General features: G+C 39.1%; 1 protein-coding gene across 9 annotated transcripts in view; it reads left to right on the forward strand.

Moving 5' to 3' along the window:
* The window catches only part of TGFBR3 (transforming growth factor beta receptor 3), a 518,676-nt gene that overhangs the window by 123,318 nt on the left and 367,804 nt on the right, over positions 1 to 27,554 (forward strand). For 8 of the 9 annotated variants that reach the window (XM_050962136.1, XM_050962133.1, XM_050962135.1 and 5 more), the window contains 5 exons: positions 8,737 to 8,920; positions 15,831 to 15,999; positions 18,320 to 18,467; positions 23,342 to 23,531; positions 26,999 to 27,321. In XM_050962136.1, the coding sequence (XP_050818093.1) occupies positions 8,737 to 8,920; positions 15,831 to 15,999; positions 18,320 to 18,467; positions 23,342 to 23,531; positions 26,999 to 27,321 (1,014 nt within the window). The remainder of the gene's footprint in view (positions 1 to 8,736; positions 8,921 to 15,830; positions 16,000 to 18,319; positions 18,468 to 23,341; positions 23,532 to 26,998; positions 27,322 to 27,554) is intronic. The other variant, XM_050962137.1, reaches the window with a different exon arrangement.

Here is a 27,554-nt window from a genome sequence, read left to right on the forward strand (position 1 = left end):
GTCAAATGATGAATTTCAGTATATGAGTCACAAAAAAGTGAATGTGTGATGACTAAATGGTTTTTTGTTTTTTTTTATTTGCATGGTGAATAAAATTGCACTGAACATTAGGTAGGCTTTATTTTCAAACACCTTGCTTAGGACATGCATTCTGCACTGCACTAATTGGTTAATTTAGTAGCAATGGGGAAATAGTTTTGATTTCTATGAGACAAAAAATCTTAACTGAGGGAAATAAATAAGTAAAATAGATGCTCTCAGAGAATTCAAATGGTCAGATTCTGATGCCTGAACATTTATAAAAGCAGTTCCCAAAGCCTGTAGAAAACATCTTGCCTGTGCTGCAGCTCAGGGGTGGAGTGGAGGCTTGCAAAAAAACCAACTAAACAAACAAAACACCATGGAGAAGAGTTTACTTTTACAACAACAACAAACCAAAACAACATCAGAGAGCCACTTTTTTTGGTGGTGGTTGTTGCTTAGAATGATTTGTTGCAAAAATGTCCTGGCCAAAAACCATGGTTTTTATGGAACTGCCAAAGAGGTGGGCTTTACAGGCACTGTTTAGCTGGTGAATGCTTTCACTACAAGTGGCAGCCCTCCCTCTGGCTTTTAAAGCCTAGGAACACCTTTGCTAGGAAAATGAAACATCTTAGTGCAGAAATTAGAATTAAATTGCCATAGAAAATTTATACTCAGTTTTTTTTTGACGTTCTGGCAGAAATCATGTGTAATTGTTTATAACTGTTTATGAAGAACCTGATCCTACAACTCTTACTTTGAAGGGTACACACTTAAGACATCCTAGTGAGTAAGGGATATGGGCCCTGAAAGCACTTATACAAATGAGCAACTTTACTCACGTGAGCAGCCCCAGTGACTTTAAAGGAATCACTCATGTCAGTAAAGTTAGTAAAATGGAGGCCGGGGGGAGGGGGGGAGTGGAACAAGTTAAAAAAAATAAAAAACTGTATTAAGTCGGTTGGCTTGAGATTTTAGAAGGAAAAAAAACTTATTGCAGTGAAAAAGTAAATTAATTCCAGGATAAAACTTAGTAATTAAAAGTTACTTATGCATTTCTGAAGGGTGAGGAGGGAAGCTGTATAGTCATTCTTTCTGCCAAAAGTCGGTTTACTCTCTTTACTTGACAAAAAAATATGGCTCAGATATTTTGGGTCTCTGCCACCAAACCACAGGCAGTTGTATGGTTTGCACTACATTTTGGATGACTGACAAAACTCACTGAAAAACAAGTGCTATTTGTTTTCCTGTGCCTAGTATTTAACGGGAAATCAGGAGGCTAAATTTCCAATCACTTGTTAAACAGCTGCAGATGTAAGCAAAGCACTCAGCTAGAAGAAGAGTGAGATAAGATAGGAAATGCCATAACTAGTGATAAATGTGTATAAATAGTGACCTTCCATGATTGCAAGAAAATGCAGCTGATTTTCAGTGTCAGGAAATTGTGCTTAGAATAATTTAAAGGGACATTTACAATTAATATTCATTGTTTTTCCACTGAGAAGCCTGAAAATAATTCCCCATCCTTCCAGTGTTTTGCCCTTTTCTACTTGGCAAATGTTTCCCACACAAATATTTTGAAATAATTTCAGCATAAATACACTGGGTTAATTAAAAACAGTGTTCAGTATACAGTAACTTCTGTAGGGCTTTATCATGCCAGAAAATTGCTCTGTGAACTTTTGTCACACAGACAATTTCAGAATACTACAAAATATTGTTTTTATAGGAGCTACAAAAGTGGGGTCTTATTCTACTTTCATGCACATCAAGTGGGGAGCTCAGGCTACTCATGCTGTTGCGTTTTTAAAGTTATTTGCAATAGATGAAGGATTTATAGGGGTAGAGGTGATGGAAAATGACAGGTTAAATATATATTTAGAATCTGATGGACTATCCAGATCAGATCAAATTTTACAGTACAATAAATCAGAACTAAGCCTAAAACTCCACTAGTATTTCTTTAAATAACTGGATTTTTCATTTTAAAATTGTATCACAAAGGAATCAGAGAAAGGAGAGAAAGCAGTTCGACTAAGCTACACAAACTGCTGCACAATTATGTATCATGACAAACATATCTATATATTGCAGTACCAGTGACATCCCAAAATATTTTTCTGAACTTTATAATATGCAAACATCTTTCAGTTATATTGTGTATCACTTTGTCTGGATTTGAGCCAGGCAGGAATCTTTGGAAAAGCCTCTCTATGCTGCCACATAATTCTTCAGCGTGAGTATAACAAGGTTTTACCCAATCTAGCATCCTGCCTCAGTTTTCCTTCCAGGACTCTTCATCCAGCTGCTTTTGAGTCAGGTTACACTCCTTGGGATCAGTTTATTAAAACAATATAGTCAAATCTCAACTTAAACCAAACATGGCTTTCTCCCACTCCAGTTACTTCAGCCTCTTGCTGGGCTCAACAGTTCTTTCCAAAACCTAGGTGCTGCTGCCTGATATTTCTTCATGCCTCTTAGGCTATAGCTCCTACCTTATACTATAGCCAGGCCTTTTCATATGGCTGTTGTGAAGAGCCCCTGCCCGTGTCCCTACTTCCCCTGTACCTCCTCAAGTCTCTTCCCTGCCTATGACTGGTCAAACAGGCTCACTCTTATAGAAAGTTCCACTCCTCAGCTATTCCAGGTGACAGGAAGCCTGACTCTTAGGACTGCCACTCCATATATGCACCTTTGGCCTGACACTAAGCCAAGACCTGAAGGTAAAGAGGAGCAGCCATATTGGTATTGGAGAGTGAAATGTGTTCCCAGATGGCAGTTTCACCAACCACCTTCTTCCAGTGAGAAATTAGAAGGGGTGGAGCTGGCATCCAGAGTTATCCTCCTCCCTTGTATCATCATGGCTCCTCCCCCTCTTCTCTTGCTTCAGTGGCTAGGTTTACTATGCCGCAGGAAACTGATACTGTAGCCCATGGAAGTTTGCAGAAGTGGAGAGAAGGCTCCTGCATCCCACTAACTGAGCCTAGTGATTAATGCAGAAATAATCAATCACTACAGAGTGTGTAAGTCATTGACTCCAGTGGAAACCAGGCAGCTGTAATTACTTACATGTCTGTATCTTAATTCTCTCTTTCTTTTCTTCCTACTAAATAGAAACAAATTCCTAGAAGAATTCTAGCAGACTCTGTCAGAAGCCTTCAACTGGCTTATTTAGTTTGTTGATCTTTATATGCAGTCAGTTGTGTAATTTAAACATGACATCAGTTTAGAATATTGTTACCCATTCAGATAAATTAATGTGACATTGCATGGCTAGCTACATATGATTAATATAGATAATCTCCCACTAAGATAACTAACCTGTGGGGGCAGAAGAAACCATCTTGAATGTGTAAACTGTTCCCATTCACCAATGGAATATTTGTGAAATTGTTTAAAATGGGGTATTCAAGTTAATGTTGCCCCTGAGGCGCTATTACTTGCATAATAAGCACTCACTCGTAAGATAAGTCAAGCACAAAAGGACCTTGGCAGCATTACAAGGACACATTTTCTATAAGGCTGCATAGCTCTCTTAAGAGACATATACAGGATCTTCTTTAGGATCAAGGACATGTGTTTTTTTTGTCTCTGAACAATGAAAGGAAATCCCTGTTGCAGTGTGAGTTCCCCTCTGTGACCAATATGCTGCTGCTGGATAGGAGTGTGCAGTAAGACAATATCTTTTCCTAAATAGTTCTTGTTTTCTGTAGAAATTCTCTCCAAGCCCCAAGAATTAATTTTTTAGGGGGGAGGAGGGGAATATTGCATGGAGAAAGGGATATAGCTGCCCTTCTCATTTATTTGAAATGCAGAATAGCCCTTAGAAACACTTTCTTTTTGTGATTAGTAACCTTCCTCATCAGTATCTTTTTGGCCTGCTCACTGTTTTTCCAGACTTTAGTGTGTCAAGTTTGAGAAATTTCCCTTCACTCCATCACCTGAGAATGTTCAGTGCGTTCAACGGGAGAAGAAATGGTGGCAGCAGGACTGAGGGCATTAGAAATCACCATATCAAAAGCAACAGCAAGAGAGAGTGTGTGGGAATGCTTTTTCCACCCTATGACTATGAAACCAGCAAGTAAAGAAGGAGATGGAGTGAGAAGACAATAGCATGCATGGCATGGTGTGTTACTAGCCAACCAAATGAGCTGTGTAGCGCTCAGATAAATGCTATAAATATCTTTAATTAAATGAGGTACTTTTAATTTCAGTGCACCTGCATGTCCTTGGTGCTTTAAGGAGTAAGGCTGCTTTCAGAGAGAGTGGTTCTATAGGGTAAGTAGTTAATGTACAAAGGCAGGTGTTGAAACAAAGTGATGGTTACTTTTTTTTCCCTTTCTTTCTTTTGGAAGAGTTTGTTGAACCCAGTCCAAAAAAAATAATGTGGTTGGCTCACTTAACCTGGCCTTAAGTTCTTGTAGTAAAAAGCCCAGCACTGGCAGACAGAGCCGAGTTCTGCTTTTCTTTTTCAAATCTGGTAGTGGGACCAAAATTTCATATGCAAACTTTTGTGCATGATTTTTAAAAAAGTGAATGAAGAGTATTTAATTTAATGTGTATTTAAAGATGTTTGATTAACTATCTAACATCTCCACTCTATAATATACCCTTACGTTTGCTAGTTTTTTTGCCTTCTGTCCTTCAGTTTGTTCTTACTAAAAGGCAGGATCCTTAGATCTTATTGTCAGCATCGTTCCCACAGGAAGACATTTGTCATGCCAAAGAATGTTCAGAGTGTTTTCAAGTTTCAATTAGCAACATACAGAAAAGCAAATGAATTCTGAGGAGGAAACCTATGCAGTTAGACATGGTGGGATCAGTTGAAACATAAGTGGAAACTAGAATGAAAAATGCATTGCTGTAAACTACCATATATTAATATATTTTTCAGCTCAGTGTTCAAAAGTATCCTTTTTTCCTCTGCATAGAAAGTTCTCAGTCAATGTGTCTTTAAAATGAACCTGATAAGTAAATGTCAGAACAACATGCCTGCACTAAAATTTTATTTGAAATGATGTAATAACTTGCGGTCATTAATAGTAAATATAATTACTGGCATTTAGATAACCATTTCCATCCAAAGATCCCAACATTTTTCTATTGTCTGATGAATAATGTTCAGTGACACTCTGGTCATTAAAGCTCATAGGCCTGATATTCATTTACAGTAAGGCACCTTCACACTGCATTTTAAAATGGTTTAAATGACAGTCTGGACCCACATTTCTTCGGTACTGTGTAGCATAACTGTGGTAATTCAGGGTTTATCTTATTGCTTATAGTGGTAAGTGCAGTGGTATATTGGTGTCCATTGACTTTTAGTGTACAGTCATAGCTGATCAAGGCCCTGATCCTTCAAACATATATTTGCTTAACTATATGCACAAGAATTGTTCCATGGGACTAACGTATGTAAAGGTTGGAACATGCTTAAACATTTGTAGGGCTTGCTTAATTACATTTTAGGGAATGTCTATGCTGCAGTGAACACACAGTGACCCAGCAGGCATGTATTTGGATTGTTAGTCCACTGTAAACCTGTGCCACCATGTCATCATTAATATTGTTACCGGTGCTAGGTAGATTAAAACTTGTAAGGCACCTTGTATTACTCCTTAATATGCAATGAGAACGTACATTAGAGATGCATTGGATCAAATTAATCTATAGCGTAGCTGCATCATGGTCACTGGAATTTCTCCAGAAATGGATTTCACCCCAATTTAAGGTGGATTTCAAAATCTGCATTATAAAATAAATAAATCTTTTATCAAATTGTACTTTTCTATTTAGGATATGTCTACTTGTTGCTGCCTTTTCCCAAAACCATAGAATGGGGGTTATCCTACTGTAGACAGACTGTAATGGGGACAGACAGATGCTCAACGTCTCTGAAAATCAAGCCATAATTGTCAAATACATTTTAGACAGAGTGTTTTGGTCCCTCACTGTTTTTTCCTATGGTATGCAGAGTTTACTTTGTTGCTTCAGAAATGTGCTAAACTCGTGTATCTTATGTTGTGCTGAATATAATCTTTTTATGAAAATATTTTATGATAATCATATGAACAGCAACAAATAAAGATCATCCAGAGTTGAAACAGATGTTAGTCTAAACTCTAAAACTATTCTGGCAAAGGGATAAAGGATTCCTAAGCTGTTTTCTATGACAGGTCTGGTCAAAATGAACTTTGAAGTACAAGGGTCTTCTCTCTTCAAAAAAGAGAAGTTTATGTGATCTGTGCAGTGTGTCCTCACAAAAAATGATTGATAATGCTAACAAATATCAGTGGATGTAGGAAAGAACTTTAGAAGAGTTTAACATGCTGGGACATACAAGCTGTTTCTCAGCTTTGATGAGCGTTTGTATTTTCTAAGCAGGTTGGTTTACAATGTCCCAAAACTAGTACTTTTAACAATAGCTCCAGTGAAGTTAATAACGAGTTGCTGTTGGTTTGCAATGATGGATGCTTAATGTTGTAAAAATAACCAACTTTAGTTTATTTCCTTGAATGAACTCATTGTTGATGTATTTTGCTGTTTGTAAAGCTAGACAGATGTAAATGGCTATTATTCTGGAGAAGCATATGCATAAATAATGCGCAGGATAGGTTAGAGATTATGATGTTTATTCATTGCTCTGATTATAATGCTTGAAGTCTCATTAGACTTGCAGTTCAAAACCAGACTAAGTGTATATTCCATCAAAAGAAGAGTGCAGGATGAATTGCAATAAAAATATGTTCATGTTGCAGCAATATGAATGATCAAATATCTGTTCTCTTGGGGCAAGAGTGTGGCCTGTTTTACTTGCTTGTGTAAGCCAGGAAAGTGCATGATACACTCCCTTTCTCCCTTGCACTGGTACATCATACTGCCACTTCCAGCTTTGCACAGCAGCAACATTACCACTCCCCCAATCATGCATGGTGGATGGGCAGGGGACGGAGTCAAGACTCTACACCTCCTATCCCCACCAACACTCTCTGCAGCACCAGAGTGTGTGAGGGACTGTGGTAGACCTGTTGCAATTTACTCCTTCTTCAAAGCAGTGAGGAGACTTCTGGAGTCACCATCTCCCTCCCAGGCTGGGGCTTGATCATACTGCCACCATTTAAATCTTTGTTTAAATGTAATTGCAGCTCAGCTTTCTGCATAGCCATACATCCAGTGTTGTTATAAGAGACATCTAGGTCTTCTGGGATTAAGTCAGCAAAGTGTTTTCTAATTCATTCAGAACAGATTATTTGGACCAATGGCCTGCTGATTTAATTATCTAGGGTATATAAAGGACTTGAGTAGTAATATCCTTGCAAACATTTTTCATACTGCTATGGAAAATATACAGTCTGAAGAAATCTTAAATCTCTCTCTCTCTCCCCCTTATCATTGCTTTACTCTACCCAGGCATCAGAGAGTTTCCTGCTTTCCCACAGAAGGAAATTTCCTAAGCTGTAATCCTGTTTGAACTGAGATATCACAACATGAAAGAGAAGTTATCTATCTTCCTGTATTTCCCCCCCCCCCATTTTCTCATTAGACTTGACTGGATAGACTGCTGAAACCAGGACTTGAAGGACCAATGTTGCTAGACCACGTGGAGCAAATATCAGGCCCCAATCATCAGTCACATTGAACGAGCACAAAATACAGTCTAGAATAGATGACTTTTAGCTGCCTTTGAGCTCCTCGAATCCTGATCCAGCTATGTGCTGATCCAGTCCAAAGATGTATATTAGAACCACCTACAGATGCTCTAAATTACACTAGCTGCCAGTGGCCAGCCCCAAGGGATCGATATGACAGCCAGGAATTGCCAGGGTGCAGGGAAGTGTCCCATATACCAGCTTCAGGGAGGAGGATGTCGTAGGAGTTGCAGTGTCAGTTCTGTGCCACCAGACAACCTCCCTATACTGGGATGATCTTCCTTGGGCTAGTGATACTGAATTTAGGGCTGCTTTTCACCACCAGTATGGCAGAAAGCAGCCCAATGCAGGTGAGAATCTGGCCCTCTGATCTCACCTGGTCCAGATTGACTCCATTGTTACTCCACCAAAATCCTTGGGGTTGTGCTTGGCCTTACCATGACACAACTAAGAATTATTTGGCTCTCATTCTTCATTTCACTCTGTTCTGTTTCTGCAGCCAACATATTTGAATATCTCAAGGCTTTTGCACATATCATCATTATAGTGACATGCATTATTCCTCAGTTTTCATTATTTTTAAGGTGGTTATGAGTGAGGTGTTAGGTTGCCCATCAGGGCCTCAGATAGTGTAGTGTATTTGTAAGCTCTTTTCTAAAGGTGTATGATTCCTCTTACATTTTGGACCAGACATTTCAAGCCTCCAGACACATGCTCCTGTCAAGAAAGCAACGAAATGAGTTTTTCTTTAATAAAATAAGGTATTCTCATCTGGTGAGGCTTTCAGTCATTATCTTCGGCTAACCTGGACAAGCATGACTTTGTGTTCTTTCTGATCTTGTGATATTTAAAATGGTTACATGTTGTCTAAATAGTTTTTAAAAATTGTCTGTTAAGCGAATTTTAAAACGTGCGAAGTTTAAGATTAGAGCAGTGGTGGCAAATGTTACTTCATCACTTACAATGAACAGATTTCTATGTGACAGATTAAATGGCTTTTTAAAAAAAAATTATACTTCTGTACAGTAAATGTGTCATATTAAAAATACGTTTATGTTCCCATCAGGTATCTCCAGGTTCCATTGTTCAATTTGAGAAGGGAAATTTCTCCTTGGCAACAGAAACTGAGGAAAAGCCGTTCCCTCAGGGAAATGAACATCTGTTACAGTGGGCCCAAAAGGAATATCGAGCAGTCACATCTTTCACTGAACTCAAAATATCGAGAAACATTTACATCAAAGTGGGAGAAGGTAAGGATTTTTTTTTAACAGAACAGGGAAGGCATTATAGCAGGATGGTGAGAATGAGGCGCATTATAGTTTGTATTTTACACTCTGTTTCTTAATAATTAAATATAATGCTCAATATTTTAGAATGGAGACATGGTTAAGGGGCATGTGGTGGGAGGAGAACAACAAATCTGAATGTCAGGCCATGGAGTTAGGTTCCTATGTAGGGATTCTGATGCCTTATTTTAGGCAGCCAAGTTTGGAAATTTTGCCCAGAATCCATTAGAGGAGTCAAATATTTAAGAAGTTGCATTTTCTAAAAGGATAAATGAATCGTACTGACTAATCAGGTAGCTTGTACTCTTCATTTAAAGGTTTGATCATCAGAAACTGAGGCTGAGTGGGATTTATTTTTGCTAGCCAAAAAGTCACTGAATTTTTTCTGTTTATTGCTTTAATCCAAGAAATGAACAGGGACTAGAGTGCTTTGCACAAAGAATTGTTCCCTTCTACCTTTTTGAAAGATAAGTAACCCCCAACTTGGACATGTGTACTTTGTAGCCTCAAGGATTCAGCCTGAATTAGTTAGTGAATGACTCTTGACTTTTTCTGATGCCAAATATGCATTCAGAATACACTGGTACCCTCCACCTATCATGCAGGCCTGTCCCTAACTTGCTGCAACTTTCTCTTTATTTAGTGCTCTGAAGGCATAATCAGAGTTGTAGATCAAAGCAATGTTGGTACCAAAACACAGTGTAAATAATATTGAGATACAGATTGAATCTCTGGACTGTGCTCAAAGTGAAGGCTTCAGCACAACTGTTAGGCCAGGTATCATAAAACTGGCACAGAATATTATCCAGTAATATGAGGCTCCTTACATTACTATGACTGGCAACAGTTGAACTCAGTGGGAAAGTTTAGCAAACTTCAGCAAGTATTAGAAATATAGCATTTACCAGAACCAGTGGGCTGCCTAATTCAGCAGTGCTCCTGCAGTAATGCTGGAGAAGATGAAACTGCTGCATAATTCACCTAGCCAATTACACAAGACTATGTAGAGAAAACATCCTTTCCCAAGCGCCTGCATATGATCACTTTATTTCCTGAAGTACGAGTCTTGCCCCCGCAAATCAGAACGTGCCTGTTGGTTTTATACAAAACCTGCCAAATTTCTGCAGGGATTCCCCCATTTGATTTCTTTTGTACTTGGCACCAGTCTAAGACTTTAATGCCAGAGGGTCATTCAAAAATATATTTATTAGTTTATTAAACTGAACTGCCTTCATTGCTGTTCTTGGAACATATATACGTTGGTGGTAGTTGTCTGTACGCTGTAGAGATGAACGATTAATTAGATACTTCAAAAATCTGACTGAATTTTGTAGGCTGATCTGCAAGTCTCCAATCAGATAAGCAGTTAAATATATAAGAAGCTTGCTACAGCTAAAAAAATGTTGAACACCACAGTTCAACTAGGAATAACCACACGAGATGGGGCTTGGCAAGCAATCAAGATCGACACTTCCAAGGAGTTTCTACAAACAAGTTGAACTGTAACCCCTATATGGGTTTTAGATTAAAAGGTCTTTTAGATTTAATTTTAGATTAAAAGGTCTTTTAACTCCTGTTAAAAGTTGAGACTTGAGTCCTCAGATGGGCAGAAGAGTGAAAAATCAGATTTCTTTGGATTATGTACCACAGCAGTCAAATGACAAGAAGATCCATTGCACACAGTATCTCTTTTCAGTATCCCTCCCTGCAAGTTTAATAAGGGAATTGCTGAGAAACAAAATACCGAATTGGAATGCAGCATACACCAAATGAGAAGTTTCAGGCTTTTGAAGCAAAGGTTAGGCTACTCAGAGCCCTGCCTGCAAGCTGATGATTGGCTCCTGTAAAGTGCTAAGCACCCTCCACTTCCACTAGCTCCAGTGAGAGTCAATTGTGCTTGGCATGAATTAGGGCACCTGATTGTGTCATCTATACCTGTGTTGGGTAGTAGCTGATTTCAAAAGGACTTCACATAGCATGGTACTACTCAACATGAGTAAAGGAGGCAGAATCTGATCCAGGAAGAACTCAGCTCTTTAGAGGCTCAGGCCCTAACTGTGAATAAACTTGAATAGAAAATTCAGTTCAGGGGGGGGAAAAGGACTGGCACCTAAAGAAGAAAGCTCTTTCCAAGAACAAAATCACTTCTAACTTTGCTGTTGTAAGAAAACACTGGTGAAGCAAGGAATGGCTGCTGAAGGGAAGTGGAAATCTAGAAAACCAGGTCAGGGCTAGGAGCATACAAATCATGGGGATGCCAAACCTCAAGGATATAATGGAACTGGCTGATTAGAGATCAGATGGATGGGCATAATCAGAACATTAGACAGACTGCACTGAAATCCTGGGCCAAGGAAATATATGTGAAACAATGTTACTATGTAAAATGAAGAGGGACTCTGAAAAGAACTGAAGTGGAGAACACGCTGATCACTGTTATCAGAGTTCAGATAGAGACTGGATTCTGTTTGCAGGGACCTGTCAGTGGAACTATTCTCAGTACAAGACCTCAGCCAGGCACACACGGAAAAATCCCTTTAATGGTATTTAAAAGGATGTTATTGATACAGATGTGATGACAGCAATTCTTTGTCCTGCAAAAGTTAGGATAACCTATTATGACAAAACATGTATGTTTTGAGACACAATCTCTACAAAATGCTTATGGGGTAAAATGTAATCAGACATTGCTGGTGCAGATGCTGAAACTTCTATGTAGGATGGGGCCCAAGTTTGGTTAGCATCAGTTAAATAGCCTTGTCAAACCTTAGTCCCAGATTTGGACCTTAGCGTCCAAAATATGGGGGTTAGCATGAAAACCTCCAAGCTTAGTTACCAGCTTGGACCTGGTACTTGCTGCCACCACCCAAAAAATTAGAGTGTTTTGGGGCACTCTGGTCCCCCTGAAAAACCTTCCCTGGGGACCCCAAGACCCAAATCCCTGGGGACCCCAAGACCCAAATCCCTTGAGTCTCACAACAAAGGGAAATAATCCTTTTTCCCTTCCCCCCTCCAGGTGCTCCTGGAGAGATACACAGACACAAGCTCTGTGAATCCAAACAGAGTGACTCCCCCTCTCCGTTCCCAGTCCTGGAAACAAAAGCACTTTCCTCTTCACCCAGAGGGAATGCAAAATCAGGCTAGCAAATCCAACACACACAGATCTCCCCCTGATTTCTTCCTTCCACCAATTCCCTGGTGAGTACAGACTCAATTTCCCTGAAATTTCCCAGAAAAGAAAACTCCAACAGGTCTTAAAAGAAAGCTTTATATAAAAAAGAAAGAAAAAATACATACAAATGGTCTCTCTGTATTAAGGTGACAAAATACAGGGTCAATTGCTTAAAAGAATATTGAATAAACAGCCTTATTCAAAAAGAATACAAATCAAAGCACTCCAGCACTTATATTCATGCAAATACCAAAGAAAAGAAACCATATAACTTACTATCTGATCTCTTTGTCCTTACACTTAGAAACAGAAGATTAGAAAGCAGAAACTACTTCTCCAAAGCTCAGAGAAAGCAGGCAGACAGACAAAGACCTCAGACACAAACTTCCCTCCCCCCAGAGTTGAAAAAATCCGGTTTCCTGATTGGTCCTCTGGTCAGGTGCTTCAGGTGAAAGAGACATTAACCCTTAGCTATCTGTTTATGACAAGCCTGTTGCATGCTATTACTGTAGATACTAATTGTTCCTCCAACCATTTACTACAGTTGATGGCTTCGTTGTTTAGTTCAGAAATCCTGTGAGTATAAGCTCCATAAATATTTGGGTGCCTGCCCTGTAGTTAATTTCTTTGTCAGTGATAGGTGTGGTGGGTATAAAGTGGTGCTATACCACATGGTTTTCAGGATTACTGCTTTATATATTTCACTGAATTAATAGTCAAGCTTTTGCTAATTAATCTGCAGAAATTTGTACTGAATCATTGTAATAATTTTGGGGTTACTTCTTGAAATCACATTCACCTTTTTTCTCCCTGGCCTGCCCCTTCCTCTTCCCCACCTTTTGAGGAGCCCTCCAAACTCCTCCCCATCATTTGCACTGAAGAACTGCACCAACTCCCCTGCTGGGGAACAAAATCTGCACAGTAGTTTTAAATTTTCCTTGATACCATTTTAAAGCTGAGACTTCTGTACTCTCCAACATTCTGGAATAGCAATGTGCAAAGAAATGAGTTAAACCACCAACATGAGTGACGAGAGATTCCTCTACTTGCTCCTGGGCTGAAATCGCAAACCTCTCCCTTATACCAGACTTAGACTTTGAAAGGCGAGTTCCAGTTGGACGGAATTTTTACAGCTGAATTCTAAACAGTGGTTTATCATGGAAAGGTGATACAAGTAATGGCTCCTAATGCTCATAAACCAGGAGCACTAAACTGTGTTCAATTTAGGGTCACATTGGCCAAAAAACCCAGGGTAACACCCAGTTCATACATAATGTAGCAGAATGCAGCCTCCCTTACCTTTAAAATGGAAGTGCTGCCCACAGAAACTACAGGTTCCAGTGTACAATATTCCACCTTAATCCAAGCAATCTGGCAGGCTCTGAAGATGAAGCATCTGCCAGCTACACTGCAGAACTCCAGTGGGTACACTTTGGCAAACTGTATTTCAAGGCATCTGTATATTCTTACCAAATACCCTATTATGTATTCTTCCATGCATATTTTACTGCAAATTCCACAGGAGTATTGTCTGGAGATTACAGGAAAGTGTAGAGGCTGTAAACCAACCACTCCATAAATCATTTTTTAAACACCAATTAAACAGATTATTAAAACCCTAAACTCCCCCTCTCAAACAACTAGAAAATTCATAAACTAGAAAGTAATGACTAAGGGCAGGCAGAATGGGGTTCCTTTTATCTTCTGTTACAATCAGTGTCTTGGAAATTAGCAGTGGCAAGAGTAAACAGTTTTAATGAGGAGGAAAAAGAAAAACTACATATATATGTCAAATAGCCAGTGAGAAAGAGTTAAAATGAAGAGCAGAGTACTATCGAGAAGAGGCGCAGCGTGAGGAGTCTCAGTACCAGTGGCAGCCGAAGAAACAGATTGATTGATGGAACATTCTAGAAATACTTAATGAAGATGCCAGGAACAGGAATCAAGCTCTTTGCGGTGGCTAATGATATAAAGCATGTAGTGATCATCCATGGCCTATTGAGAGGCAATTATTTTATGGCACAAAATGTATTACAGTGCTACTGCTGAGGGTTAAATATCTATTTATTTGAGTTCAGTACGGATCATTTTCCATCCTCTGCTACATGGGAGGAGTTGGCAGAATTGCAGCTGCATTCAGGGCTCATCATCTGGCTGGGCACATAACAGATGTTAGGGGAGAGCTCTGTTGGGCAGCCTGCATAATTGTAGTTTCATATAGTTTTGATAGAAAGATTATCTAGATGAGGAAGCAAAGTGAGTATTCAAAGACATTTTGTACAGAGGTGGGGAAAGGAGTCATCTTAACTTGTTGCACTATGCCTAGGGATTGCAGGAGTCTCTATATGAAGTTATGTAGCAAACTAGAAGTCACTTGAAGGATGATGTGTCAGCCATAACATAGAGAACTAAATGTTACAAGTGGGCTTAGCGCAGTTTCCAAGTCTGTTGTGCAATTTTTACTGTACCATATCCTGAGTTTTCTCATGAAAACCAAGTAGCTGTTCATCATGCTACTGATTTTGGAAGGATAATCTTGTGGTTAGAGCAAAGGGATAGGAATTTGGGATTTTATTTCTGTCGTTGCCACTGACTTCTTGTATGACCTTGGACATGTCTACATCTGTAACATGAGGATAACTGCTTCACAGCATATTGTGAAGATTAATTCTTATGTTAAAGCACTTTCACTTCCTTGGATGGAAGGTCCTACGGAAATGCAAAATATTATTATGGAAATACTGGTATTTTAATGCAATTTTACAGGCCCTATTTAAAAATCTGGCCCCCCAAACTGTTGCTTCTGTTTTGCATCACAGACTCAAAGGGCCACCATCAACATGAAATGTCAGCAGTATTAAATAAAGTATAGTATAGTAGTTTCAGGTACCACATTTGCCCTTGAACCTATCTGTTGTGACTTTATAGTCAGTTTTCCCTCTTGCTATATGAAAGGTATACAAACAAGGGAAATGGGTATATAAAGAAAACAATTAAACTGACTATATACGAAGTATAGTCAAACACACAAAGTAAGAAAACTGAAAATAGAGAGAGAAAATATCTGATCTCTTTCACTTATATTGACCTTGGATGTTATAACTAATGACTAAAAAAAATTCAGAAGGAAGTAAGTCTAGCTTTTATGTTGAAGGCAGGGTGACCAGATAGCATATGTGTAAAATTGGGATGGTGGGTAGGGGGTTATAGGCGCCTATATAAGAAAAAGCCCTGAATATCAGGACTGCCCCTATAAAATCGGGACATCTGGTCACCCTAGTTGAAGGTATCCCTTTTAAATGTTATTTGTCAAATACGTTCAGAAGAAATATTTTTTTAAACACAATGTACCAGATTAACTGTACTTTTATTCATTCTGAAGAAAGTTTATTACACCCGTCATTTTTCAGCTGTCATCTTTACTACACCTTTAATTTACTACACCTGTTTTCAGATGTCTGTGTCTTGTAAATGGAAACTATCAACTATAAATTATTTATAGCTTTTGCTTCAGAGATGTCCTATATTGTTAGAACAGTAACACCCTTTTTTTCAAGATTGTTGGTGTATCATCCATACTTATGAAAGTAAGTATACTTATGTCAGGATTACAAGGAAGTGTTGCATTTAAGTGGAGTGTATGTGTTGGGTGGGAGTATATACTTATATATCAGTGCATATGTGTATACTTTTTTTTCCCAGATCAAGTTTTTCCTCCCACATGCAATATAGAAAAGAATTTCCTCTCTCTGAATTACCTTGCGGGATATCTACAACCAAAGACAGCGGAGGGGTGCCTTATGTCTGCCACAGACCAAGAAAGAGAGGTTCATATAATTGAATTAATCACTCCAAACTCCAATCCCTACAGGTAAAGTGTCCACAAATTCAGTTATAAAGTAAATTTGTGAGGAATAGATAACTAAAAACACTAGTATCTGTCAAAAATGAAATCAATGGGACTTTCTTGGTCATTATAAGAAAGAGTTGAAGAATCAGATCTGTTCTGCTTTAAATTAGGTAGAAATCTGAGCTATTTAGTACAAGAAGGATATTGGAGCAGGACCCTGGATTGATGCCTCAAAGTGATACATTCATTTTCCTGTTTGGACTGTAAAAATAAAGTGTAGTTCCTGTGGGCCATACCCTGCCATTGTTCTGCAGACAGAACTATTCAAGTTGTGGGACTACTCACAGAGTAAGGGTGGCAGAGCCTGGCCTGAAGTGTTCAAGAGAAGCCAGCTGGCACAAAGAAGTGAGCATCATCTGGTAGCGAGCGCTCCCAAATTGTAATCTCGGCACTATCAATGACTTGCCAAATCATTTAACCTCTGTGACTCAGTTTTCCTCACAGTATTGCTGTCAAGGGTATTAAGCTTAACTAAAATGCCATGAAGATGTAGGGCAAGTTTTGAGGTGTGACTTGTGGGGGTGTTTTTTGTTTTTTTTGAAAGAGTACTAACTTGTAGCCTAACTGGTCTCAGTGGAGTCAATGGTAAATCTCTGCTTGATTTCAGTGAAAGCAGAGTTAGGCCAATGTGGAGCATTTTTGAAAATCCCACCTGTAGAGTCCTATGTAGGTGCTAAGTATTATTATTGTACATAAAATCTGTATTTCACTGTCAGCATAGCAGTGCAGCTTTTCCACAGGCACCAGTAGAAGTGTGTATTCCTCAAAGACGATGGAAAGAGACCAGGCAAATCTCTAAGAGTTGTCCGATTTTGTCATAATTTCATTAAGAGCAAATCCAGCTCCTTGGCAGTGGAATTGGTACACCTCAATTATACAGAGGAGTTCACTTGGGAGAGGGCTACACAGGGGATGCACACACCCAGCATGATGCTGAACCCAGCTCTGCAGGAGTTTCTTAAATAGCAGTGCCTGGGAGTTTGAGGGAGGGCTGGGTCATGACAGAAGCAGGGCAGGGTAGAGCCCATGGATTTGCTGCTGCATGGCATGAGTTGGGATGGTAAAGGGCTACTTCAGCCATTGTGCTGAAGCATAGCTTCTATGGAGCAGTTCCTTTTCATCACTGCCACCACTGGCTCCTGCAGAGATGCCCAGTTACAGCTTTCTGCTTGGGTGGAGCTCTGGGTCTTGGTTTTGGCTGAAAGTGCATAATGGGAGTTTATTTTTCAGATGTTTAAACTGCAAATGTTTCTTAGTTTAAATGTACTAGTAAAATTTAAGATTAAAAAAGAAGTGTGCTAATTCAGTACCTGCCTCAATCCTGTTATATGCCCAGATGCTGCCCATGTTGAAAGGGTAGCTGTCTGTGCAAAGTGTATACCCACTGAGCTACAGAGAAACCAACAGGAACTAAGAGGGACATGTTCATAACTACAGGAGATAAGACAAAGGCCCTGAGATATTAAATCAAAATGCAAAGCTTAGTTGAGGCCCATTAATTGCCAACAAGCATACTTTTATGGTCTACGACTTGGTAAAATCATGATGGAAATGAAGATTTTCTGTTGAATTTATTTTCTGCATGAGGAAATGTTATTGCTGGATAAAATTCACTTGCTCTACTTATTTTACTATGCTGTTAAAAATCTGGATTGTATTCCTCAATTTTCCAGCAATCAGTAGGTTGAATGTCTGTTTTCTTTTTTTTTAAATAACTATATATCCAGAAGTATTGGAAACTAAACACAATAGTATAATAATTCTACGACACATGCAATATTTTAAGAGCAGATATATTACTAAAACACATTATTTGTACTTTTTTGTGTTGCTGAATTTGCCTAGTTTATTTTGTTTTTTGGTATGATGGGGTGATCTTTTGATATTTAATATATCTATATCCGTGGAAAACTGAAATAACTATATTTAAGAATTGTTTTGTTGAAATGAGGAAAAAAATATTGTATAAAGCAAACTGCTAGTAGTTCAGTTTAATCTACCTTAAATAACAGCTGAAACAAGCAACAAAAACTTACTGTAAATAAGATATAAAATATTGAACAATAATTATTAGTCTGAAAAAGCACTTGATTCTGTTATGTAAAATCATTTTAGTGTGTGTGAAGTAACAATCTGTTTTGCACATGTTGTGTTGCCTGGAATAATCTCCAGGATTTTAATCAACTGGCCAGACACTGGAATCATGATGGACTGGAAGAAGTTCGATAGCTGAAAATTTCTGGCATTTTGGTCTTACTTTGTCTTTATTTTCCACATATAGTGCTTTCCAGGTGGATATAATCATTGACATTAGACCATCTCAACCAGACATCATGCTTGTCAGGGACCTCATACTTATCCTCAAGTGTAAAAAGTCTGTCAATTGGGTTATCAAGTCACATGATGTTCAGGGAAAACTGGAAGTGATTGTAAGTTAATGCATTTTTTAATTTTTCAAGAAGCAAAATGCTGTTAATAGCTAATATGTTATGTGAATGAGTTATAGTACAATAACATACTGCTCTATGAATGTCTTCTCCCTCTTAGCTAACATCCCTGGGTTATTAGCACTTTTCACAAAGGAGCATTCAGAAGTCTCTACATATGTACAGAGGAACACATACATAGAAGAACTCTTCTGGCAGCTGGTAGCATTTGGGCCAGGAGTGGATGGTGCTGCTGAATAGAACATAAATCCCTCCAATTTATCTGACACCCATGAGATGTATGCAGATTCCTTACATGTTGAAAAAAATATTCACTTCTCATGTGCCAGTACCTCAGTGAATGAATTTATAAGTTCATCTCAGAAGTTGGCAAGATGCCTGCAAGGGCAGAATGCATAATCATAACTACAAGTAACAGACCCACATCTCCTACAGAAGTGGGAACTGGTTAGTTGTTCTTACAGTGGGAATAGCACGGGACTTCATTTCTATCCACATAATCGTGTTTGGCCAGACTGCCCTCACCTTTGCTCAGGCTGCAAATACAAGGTTTCAAACATTTTCAAACCTGAAGTTACACTCATAAATCTGTATCTAGGCATAGCTGGAAGTTCCATTTCAGAAAGACACCTGATGCATGTTCTATGGCTCAGCACCATATCTGTTGAGAACACAATAATGAGCTTTCTCTAGTGAAAAATAGATTGATCTTGACCGTATAAACAGCGTGGCCTATATCTGTTATATTTGATTAGTTATGTTGCATGCTTTCTGTTTAGCTTAATAAGCTAAATGAAAGATATCTTTGTTGGGAGCCAGACCTATGTCCTAATGGTTAAGTACTGCATGCTAACTGCAGGACACTCTGTGAGCTGTAGTGCATTTATAAGAACATCACTCTGCTTGGCAGCTCTCCTGTCTTGCTGATTTGGGAGCAGTACTACAGGCCCTGAAGAGAGCTGAATCTAGATCTCCTGGGAGGATTGTAGGCAGGGTGCAGGGTCTTGACGGTAAGGAAAGTCAAGGGAAAACAGGAGGGATGTTCAGGCTATGGAAGGAAAAGTTTATCCTTTGTGACATCTCAAAATCCCCCTCCCATGCCAGTGTGTGGAAGGGTAAAGTGTGCCCTGGATAGTCATGTGCAATAAGGGAAAGCCCAGGCTTAGTTTACTGAGCTTAGCACATCTGTAAACACAGGGACCCAAAAAAAAAGTTCAAATTCTCATTCGGGATTACTGCATAGAATTTGCTACTGAATGTTTTAGGCGTAAACTGGGACGATGCCTTTTTGAAGGAGTATTTTCACATGCTGTAGAATTGAGAGCAAATCCACTGCATGCTCATAGGCAGCTGGAACCTAAATTGCATGTGCATGTAGCTACCTAAAAAAATTGCCATTTGTGACTTATGTATTTGCTGTGATATGAAATCCTAAAGGACAGTAAAATGTCTCAAATGTTTATTAGGTGTTAAGAGCACAAAGCAAGATTATTGATTTTTATTAAAATGGTCCCTTTTTATAGTTCAATAAAATATTCAATAAAAAAGATAGAATGTATTATTTCATGAGAACATAAGAATGGCCATACTATGTCAGACCAAAGGTCCATCTAGCCCAGTATCCTATCTTCCAACAGTGGCCAATGCCAGGTGCCCCAGAAGGAATGAACAGAACAGGTAATCATCAAGTGATTCATCCCATGTTGCTCATTCCCAGCTTCTGGCAAACAGAGCTAAGGACAACATCCATGTCTATCCTGGTTAAGTGGATGACACAATGTAATGTTTCTCATTTAGCATAACAACAACAGGAAACAATATTACATTTTGAAGTGTTAGGACATCAGATCATTTTTATTTCCATGCTAAAGTTCTTGGGCAAATATTTCCTCCATTGTGTCATTCAAAATGCATCCCTTTCTGAATATACATCCTTGGCCTACAGTAATTATGTGGGGAAAGAACTGCATGTCCCCATATCATTCAAGAAGACTGTACATTACAGTGCTCATCCAAGAATTGGGCTGTGTTTATTCCTCTGTTCAGATGAAGTTCTTTCCAAACCCAATTTTGGATATTGCGTAAAAACATTACAAAACAGTTAGGTAATGTTTCATTATGTTCTTTTTTCACCAGCTGAATCAGTTCCACACTTCTGAATTTTCCTAACTTCTTCCCCTCAGCACAAATCCCAATTGTCCTGGGAGAAAGTATTGGCAAACAGTGAAAGGTGAATACTAAGCTGCCTCTAAACCAGGGAAGGGAGTTAAGGTCCAGATTCATAGACTCATAGAAATTAGAGATGGAAAGACCAATTAGGTCATCTAGTCCATCCCACAGCTTACTATGCTCATGAGATTTTTGATTAAATACTACAATCCAGTAATGTATTTCGTATGGAAAAAGGAATTACAAAATTATAGTGCACAGTGGTCCAAATTCAGCCTGAGGTAAGCAGGCACAGTTCCACTCACACCGTGGCTGAATTTGGCCCATTTTGTACAGCATTACTTATTTGAATTGGTATTGTACCTGAGTAGATTAATGCAAATTATTTTTTGTCTCACATTTAGAACACCATTTGGAATGCCTGGCATTCTAACCACTCCATTCAAGCATACCAAGTTTTTCAAAACTATAGGTTGTGCTGTGGGTGAGGAAGAGAAAATGCAATGTATTGCCAAGTTCTATTATCTCCCATTCATTTTAGCATATATAAGTGCAAGTGGGAATGGGTGAAATTCTTGTAGAGTAAAAACCAAGTGATTTAAATGTTTGGAGAAATGTTAGGACTGTGCATTGGATAAGAAAAAATAACCAAGTACAGTAAATGATGCCAAGTTCTGAAATGGTCTCCATTTCAGACTGCATTTGGGGTAGCTGTGTTTGTTTGTGTATTTGTTTTGGGATGCCTGCCAAATATAAAGGAGAAAAAATTCTGGAACCTACCAGAGGAAACTGCTGTTACATCTTCACAACAGCATCTGTGAAATATGTAAATAGCTTTCTAGCTCTAACACATAATGGTTTATGAATATGGGTCCTCGAGGTGTGAACCAGGATGTTGACAGGGCATACAAATGAATTGCCCAATTCTGCCAACTTTTGTTACTACAGTTAGTCTCAGTGGGTTTATGCACAGGAGTGAAGGTGTGCAGGTTCAGTTTGTAATGGAGAGGTGCAAACAAATCCTAAAATTGGCCAGTGCCAATTATGACAATAATATTTGTTCGGCTGTGTTGTCCTAACAACAAAATTTAAAAAGTGAGGGCAGAAAGGAAAATATGGCAAATTTGGGGCAGTGTAGTAATCCCAGCCAGTCAGAACTATGTTTATTTGAAATGTATATGAAGCTGTATCCAGATTAGTATCTGCTGAAAAGTAAAAGATTACTTGAACCAAGGTATTAAGAGGGGACACTAAAATTGAGATGTCCCTCGTTTCTTTTTTGTTTTGTTTTTTCCTCCTCCTTGAGGGATTTCCTATACTGATAATGCTGCAGAAAACTTTGTAGCTACAGATCACTCGGCTCACTTCTCATTATACTTTGCACTTATGGTATGATCTTTAAACTGTAGATATCAAATTTTTATGTCTAAGGAGCCTGATAGTGAATTCTCATTAACTTTTCTGGAAGTTGAGTGTATAAAAAATGGCAGATTGGACCTCTAGTGTTATCAACAGACCTACCTACTCATATTTCCTTGTCCAAAAACTTGGTTGGTGACACATTAAGAGGGAATTTATTTCTTTGAACCTTGATCTGAAGCAGCAGGCAGATATGACAACTGTCCTGCAGCAAGCTGGCAAAGACAGGTCAGCATTGTAAATCTTTTAAAGCCCTACAGTGGGAAAGGATTAAGATTTGGTCATGTTGACAGCAAACAAAATGGGAAACAAATGGGTATTTTAGCAAAAATGCAGCATATATGATGGAGAAAATAATCAGGCATGGAAATGAAAGTGTTTCTTGTGCAACGTGAAAGTAGTATGATCTGCAGGCACATAGCAGCAGTTGTTAAAAAGTGGTCCATTTTCCTCTTTACTGGACATTATTATTACATTAAGCTTGATCTGTAGCTAATGTGATTGTTACAGAACTTAACTTTGTGCAAATATATATTTTTAAACACAAGATGCCAAATATTTAAAATAAATTTAAAGTGGAATAACAGCAAATATTTTCTGACAGACCCTGTAACAGGTAGAGATGCTTGTTTTATCCCCTTGACTTGCAGATTTAAATGAGAGATTTTGAAATTTAGCATAAATATTTATAATAAAATGAAAGATGACTGACATCTGTAATCAGCTAGGAATTGTTGTGTAATATCACTATGAATTTGTGTATATACTTTTCATATTGTAGCTTATCAAGTCAGGCACAAGTTGTATTTATGAGAATATACATGGTACTTATATATTTTTTTAAACATGTCTTATAGCTAGCTATAGACCTGAAAGATGCTGAGTACTCTAGATTTCCAGTGACTGAAAAATGTACAGTGATGTTTGAGGACTAGTGGTACGATGAAGATTTTGCATACATAATTAAAATGACACCCACCCCCATAGTGTCTAGTGAGGCAAGATGGTCATTTGAAAAAATCAGATCTCTTATTGTGGTTCACCTCAACTTACGGCTAACCTCAACTCATGGTCTGAAAAGTATATCGTTATATTAAGGGTCATATGTTTGTCCCTGTGAACTTTTAGTAGGAAAGAGTAAAATATGTTGACAAACCAAATGCAACAGATGTTGTTCTTTCGCATTTTTAAATTCATTTTTCTATGACTGGAAAAAGCTTCAAGTGCCAATTCACGAACCAACCAATCTATTTCTGTTTTATGTACAGGCACCAAACAGTATTGGCTTTGGAAAAGAAACGGAACGATCTATGATTATGACTAAATTAGTAATACCTGATATTCCCTCGTCTCATGAGAATTTGATTAAGTGGGCTTATGACCATGGCTATAGCCCAATTACTTCCTACACAATAGCTCCTGTGGCTAATAGGTTCCATCTACGAATTGAAGACAGTGGTAAGTATGAGGGTGGATTTTTATCATATACAAAAACATACCATACTCTTAGGTAAGTGACATTTTGACAGAGCCTTGTGTGTTTGAGGTTTCATTCACTGGGATCTCAGTACTTCCAGGCTCAAAGTATCAAGGGAGCTCACGTGTTCCAATCAGCAAAAAATTACCAAAAAAAAAAAGTTACGAGAGTTCTAGTAGGAAACCCCTGGAGACTGCTATTACCTGAAATATTGGTGGAATTGAGTAGCTGCATTTACCACAACCTGAAGCTAATACAATTAACTGTACTCAGTGCTCACTGGAATTAGGGACTGCCAATGGCTGGACAAGTTGTTAATTAGTCTGGCTTTGTCTTTCAAAAATATGAACATAATGTTTCCCTGAGTTATTTTAAATGGTTTACACACGAAATTGTCTTAATAGAAGAGCCTGAGCAAAGATAGTAAATCAAAAGGCTTTTAAAAGATAGAGTTATTGGGCCAAAGTCACTGATGGCAAAAGTAGGTCCAGCACCATTGAAGCCAGTTAAAGAATAGCCAGTTACACTAGATCTGCATTTGGCCTACTGAGAATAATGTTTTGCATAATAAAAAGCTTATATTTGTGTATCTAGAGTAGTTATATGGCTTCCAGATAATTAACTGCTTGAGGCCAGATGTTGTGATTTCAACCCTGAGTAACAATGCAGAGAGCCTCGGGGCCAAATACTACTCTTGTTTGCCCACCCATGTAAATCAAGAGAATTTTATTGAATAGTGATGTTACCCTGGTGTAAGTCTGGAACTCCAATTGAGTTAATTCTGGATTTACACTGGCAGGTAACAGTAAAATTTTACTCCAGGAATTGATGTGTGACAGCAACATTGTTGAAGTGAATATACTGTATTAATTGGTTGTGATGTTTCATTCTCATTTGTTTACCCTTTGCAGATAATAGGCCCATTCCTCAAAGTCCTTTTTCAGTCCTTACTGAAACAGAATTCCAGCAGTAGATATGCCTAATTAAAGACTTACAGGATTGGGCCCATCATCCACTACTTCACTCTATAAAGGAAAAATTGTTGTAGTTATCTAATAAATATGAAGAGGCTGTTGCTTTCCACAAGGACAGTTATTCTGGATAATGTTTGTCACGGTGTCTAGGATATACCTCAAAACCAAGAGTGCCTAAGTCAGGTCAGCCTGTCAGAAAACAGAACAGGTATCCCAAACTGTTGGTATATTCTATAATTAGATTTTACCAAACCAGTACCAAGTGTGTACTCCTGGATTACTATATTAGCCTTACCATGGAACCACAGAAAATCCCCTTAGGCTCTCCATCGCATCTTGCCACTCAGACAAATTGGACTTTGTGATGAAAGGTTATTAAAACCAAAATTCACCTCACATTAGATTCTTCCAACCCCAAAGTGTCAGTCACTCACCCCAGGTCAATGAATGCTCTGGATCTCATGCCAAAAACAATGCTGACAGCCAATATCTTTAGCAAACTAAAGAAAAAGAAATGAGTTATTGGGAGGTTAAAGAAGGTAAAATATAGAACAGGTGTGTCTGAGTTTGTAAGACCAGTTGATAGCAGCTGCTAGTTCCCATAAGTCTCTCATGGTTTCCCAAAATAGTTTTGAGGATCTCTATCTTGTATCTGGAATGCCCCCTGACAGAATTGATCCCAGAGTTCCTTCTTGTAGTTGAAAACAGTCTGGAAAGTGCTTTTAACACAGCATGGGCTCTTCCTCTGTTGACTAAACAGACAAAGTTCGTGTATTTTCCATTTTTGCTCAATGGCCCTTGCTTTGAAGTTAAAAAACCTTTAATTTACATTTCCAAGGCTACAGTCTCCAATGGGTAAATATAACGTAAAGACAGTGTGATAGCCAGAAACAATCCTTCGTTAGTTTTCATGTACTTTTACACATCAAGTAAATTCACATTTAAAAATTAACACACATTATTGTTTTAGGGTTAATTAACTACAAGGATAGCAAGCACAGGAAATAAGTGGATACAATAACATTAGTATTTCCTTTTGATCTATACTAGCAAGTGAATTAGTTGAACACACTGTGACCTCTTAGCATTTCTTTGGTATTCATACACAAGTGAATTGCCCTATTGCTCTAATCTGAGCTGGTCTGCCATCCTTCAAGAACTAGTGCCCTGTTAGATAGCATCACAGTGTTTTCATTCATTAGCATTCACGTTTAGGTGGGAAATGTTCCAATTATAAAGAACTTGATGGGATAGAATAGAATACAGTTTGCGGATGACACTAAGCTGCGGGGCAGAGGTAGATAAGCTGGAGGGTAGGGATAGGGTCCAGAGTGACCTAGACAAATTGGAGGATTGGACTAAAAGAAATTTGGTGAGGTTCACCAAGGATAAGTGCAGAGTTCTGCACTTAGGCCACATCCATACTAGGGTATTAAAATCGATTTTAGATACGCAACTTCAGCTACGTGAATAACGTAGCTGAAGTCGAATTTCTAAAATCGAGGTACTCACCTGTCCAGACGGCGCGGCATCGATGTCCGCGGCTCTCCGTGTCGATTCCGGAACTCCGTTCGGGTTGATGGAGTTCCGGAATCGATGTAAGCGCGCTCGGGGATCGATACATCGCGTCCAGACTAGACGCGATATATCGATCCCCGAGCAATCGATTTTAACCCGCCGATGCCGCGGGTTAGTCTGGACGTGGGCTTAGGATGGAAGAATCCCATGCATTGCTACAGGCTGGGGACTGACTGGCTAAGCAGCAGTTCTGCAGAAAAGGTCCTGGGGAATACAGTGGACAAGAAACTGGATATGTGCCCTTGTTGCCAAGAAGGCTAGCGGCATATTGGGCTGTATTAGTAGGAGCATTGCCAGCAGATCAAGGGAAGTGATTATTCCCCTCTATTCAGCACTGGTGAGGCTACATCTGAAGTATTGCATCCAGTTTTGGGCTCCCCACTACGGAAAGGATGTCGACAAATTGGAGAGAATCTGGCAGAGGGCAATGAAAGTGATTAGGGGGCTGGGGCACATGACTTATGAGGAGAGGCTAAGGGAACTGGGCTTATTTAGTCTGCAGAAGAGAAGAGTGAGAGGGGGATTTAATAGCAGCCTTCAACTACCTGAAAGGGGGTTCCAAAGAGGATGGAGCCAGGCTGGTCTCAGTGGTGGCAGATGACAGGACAAGGCACAATGGTCTCAAGTTGCAGTGGGGGAGGTTTCGGTTGGATATTAGGAAAAAGCTATTTTACTAGGTAGATGGTAAAGCACTGGAATGGGTTACCTGGGGAAGTGGTGAAATCTCCATCCTTAGAGGTTTTTAAGGTTTGACATAGCCCTGGCTTGGGTGATTTAGTTGGGGTTGGCCCTGCTTTGAGCATGGGATTGGACTAGATTACCTCCTGAGGTCTCTTCCAACCCTAATCTTCTATGATTCTATGATGATGATTTGATTTATTTTTTTCTGTTTCTAGAGGAGATGAATGACGAAGACCACCATTTTTTTCCCCCAGAGCTGACCAAACTGCCAGATAACCCTCTGCCTGCTTTGAAGGAGCCCACATTAAGCGACGGCTTGGGTTTTCCTTTTCACATTAACAGAGGAAGGCACGATACGGTGGGAGAAGGAATCTCCTTACCAAGGGATACAGAAGACACAATAATGAGTCGTTTCTATGAGCAACTGCTTCAAGAATCTGAAGAACCTGAAGAGGTGCAGGGAAGCATTGATGTAGCCCTCTCAGTAAAATGTGATGACAACATGATGACTGTTGCAGTAGAAAAAGACTCCCTGCAGGTTAGTCTGTGCTCTTAATCGCGGACTGTGAAACACTTTACAGAAGGCCCGATCCTGACCAGCCGTTACCCATAGCCACATTCCATATAACCCACAGATTGAAGGGGAAACATATGGCAAAAATTCTTTCCCCCAGTTCTAGATCCTGGCCTCTCCCAGAATTTGTAGACAGGTGGTTCTACAGGCTCTTCACGACTGGAAATGTGAAGAGGCAATTGCTGGATGCCAGAGAC

Source organism: Gopherus flavomarginatus, chromosome 7 (genome assembly GCF_025201925.1).
Source record: "Gopherus flavomarginatus isolate rGopFla2 chromosome 7, rGopFla2.mat.asm, whole genome shotgun sequence".
Lineage (NCBI taxonomy): Eukaryota > Metazoa > Chordata > Testudines > Testudinidae > Gopherus > Gopherus flavomarginatus.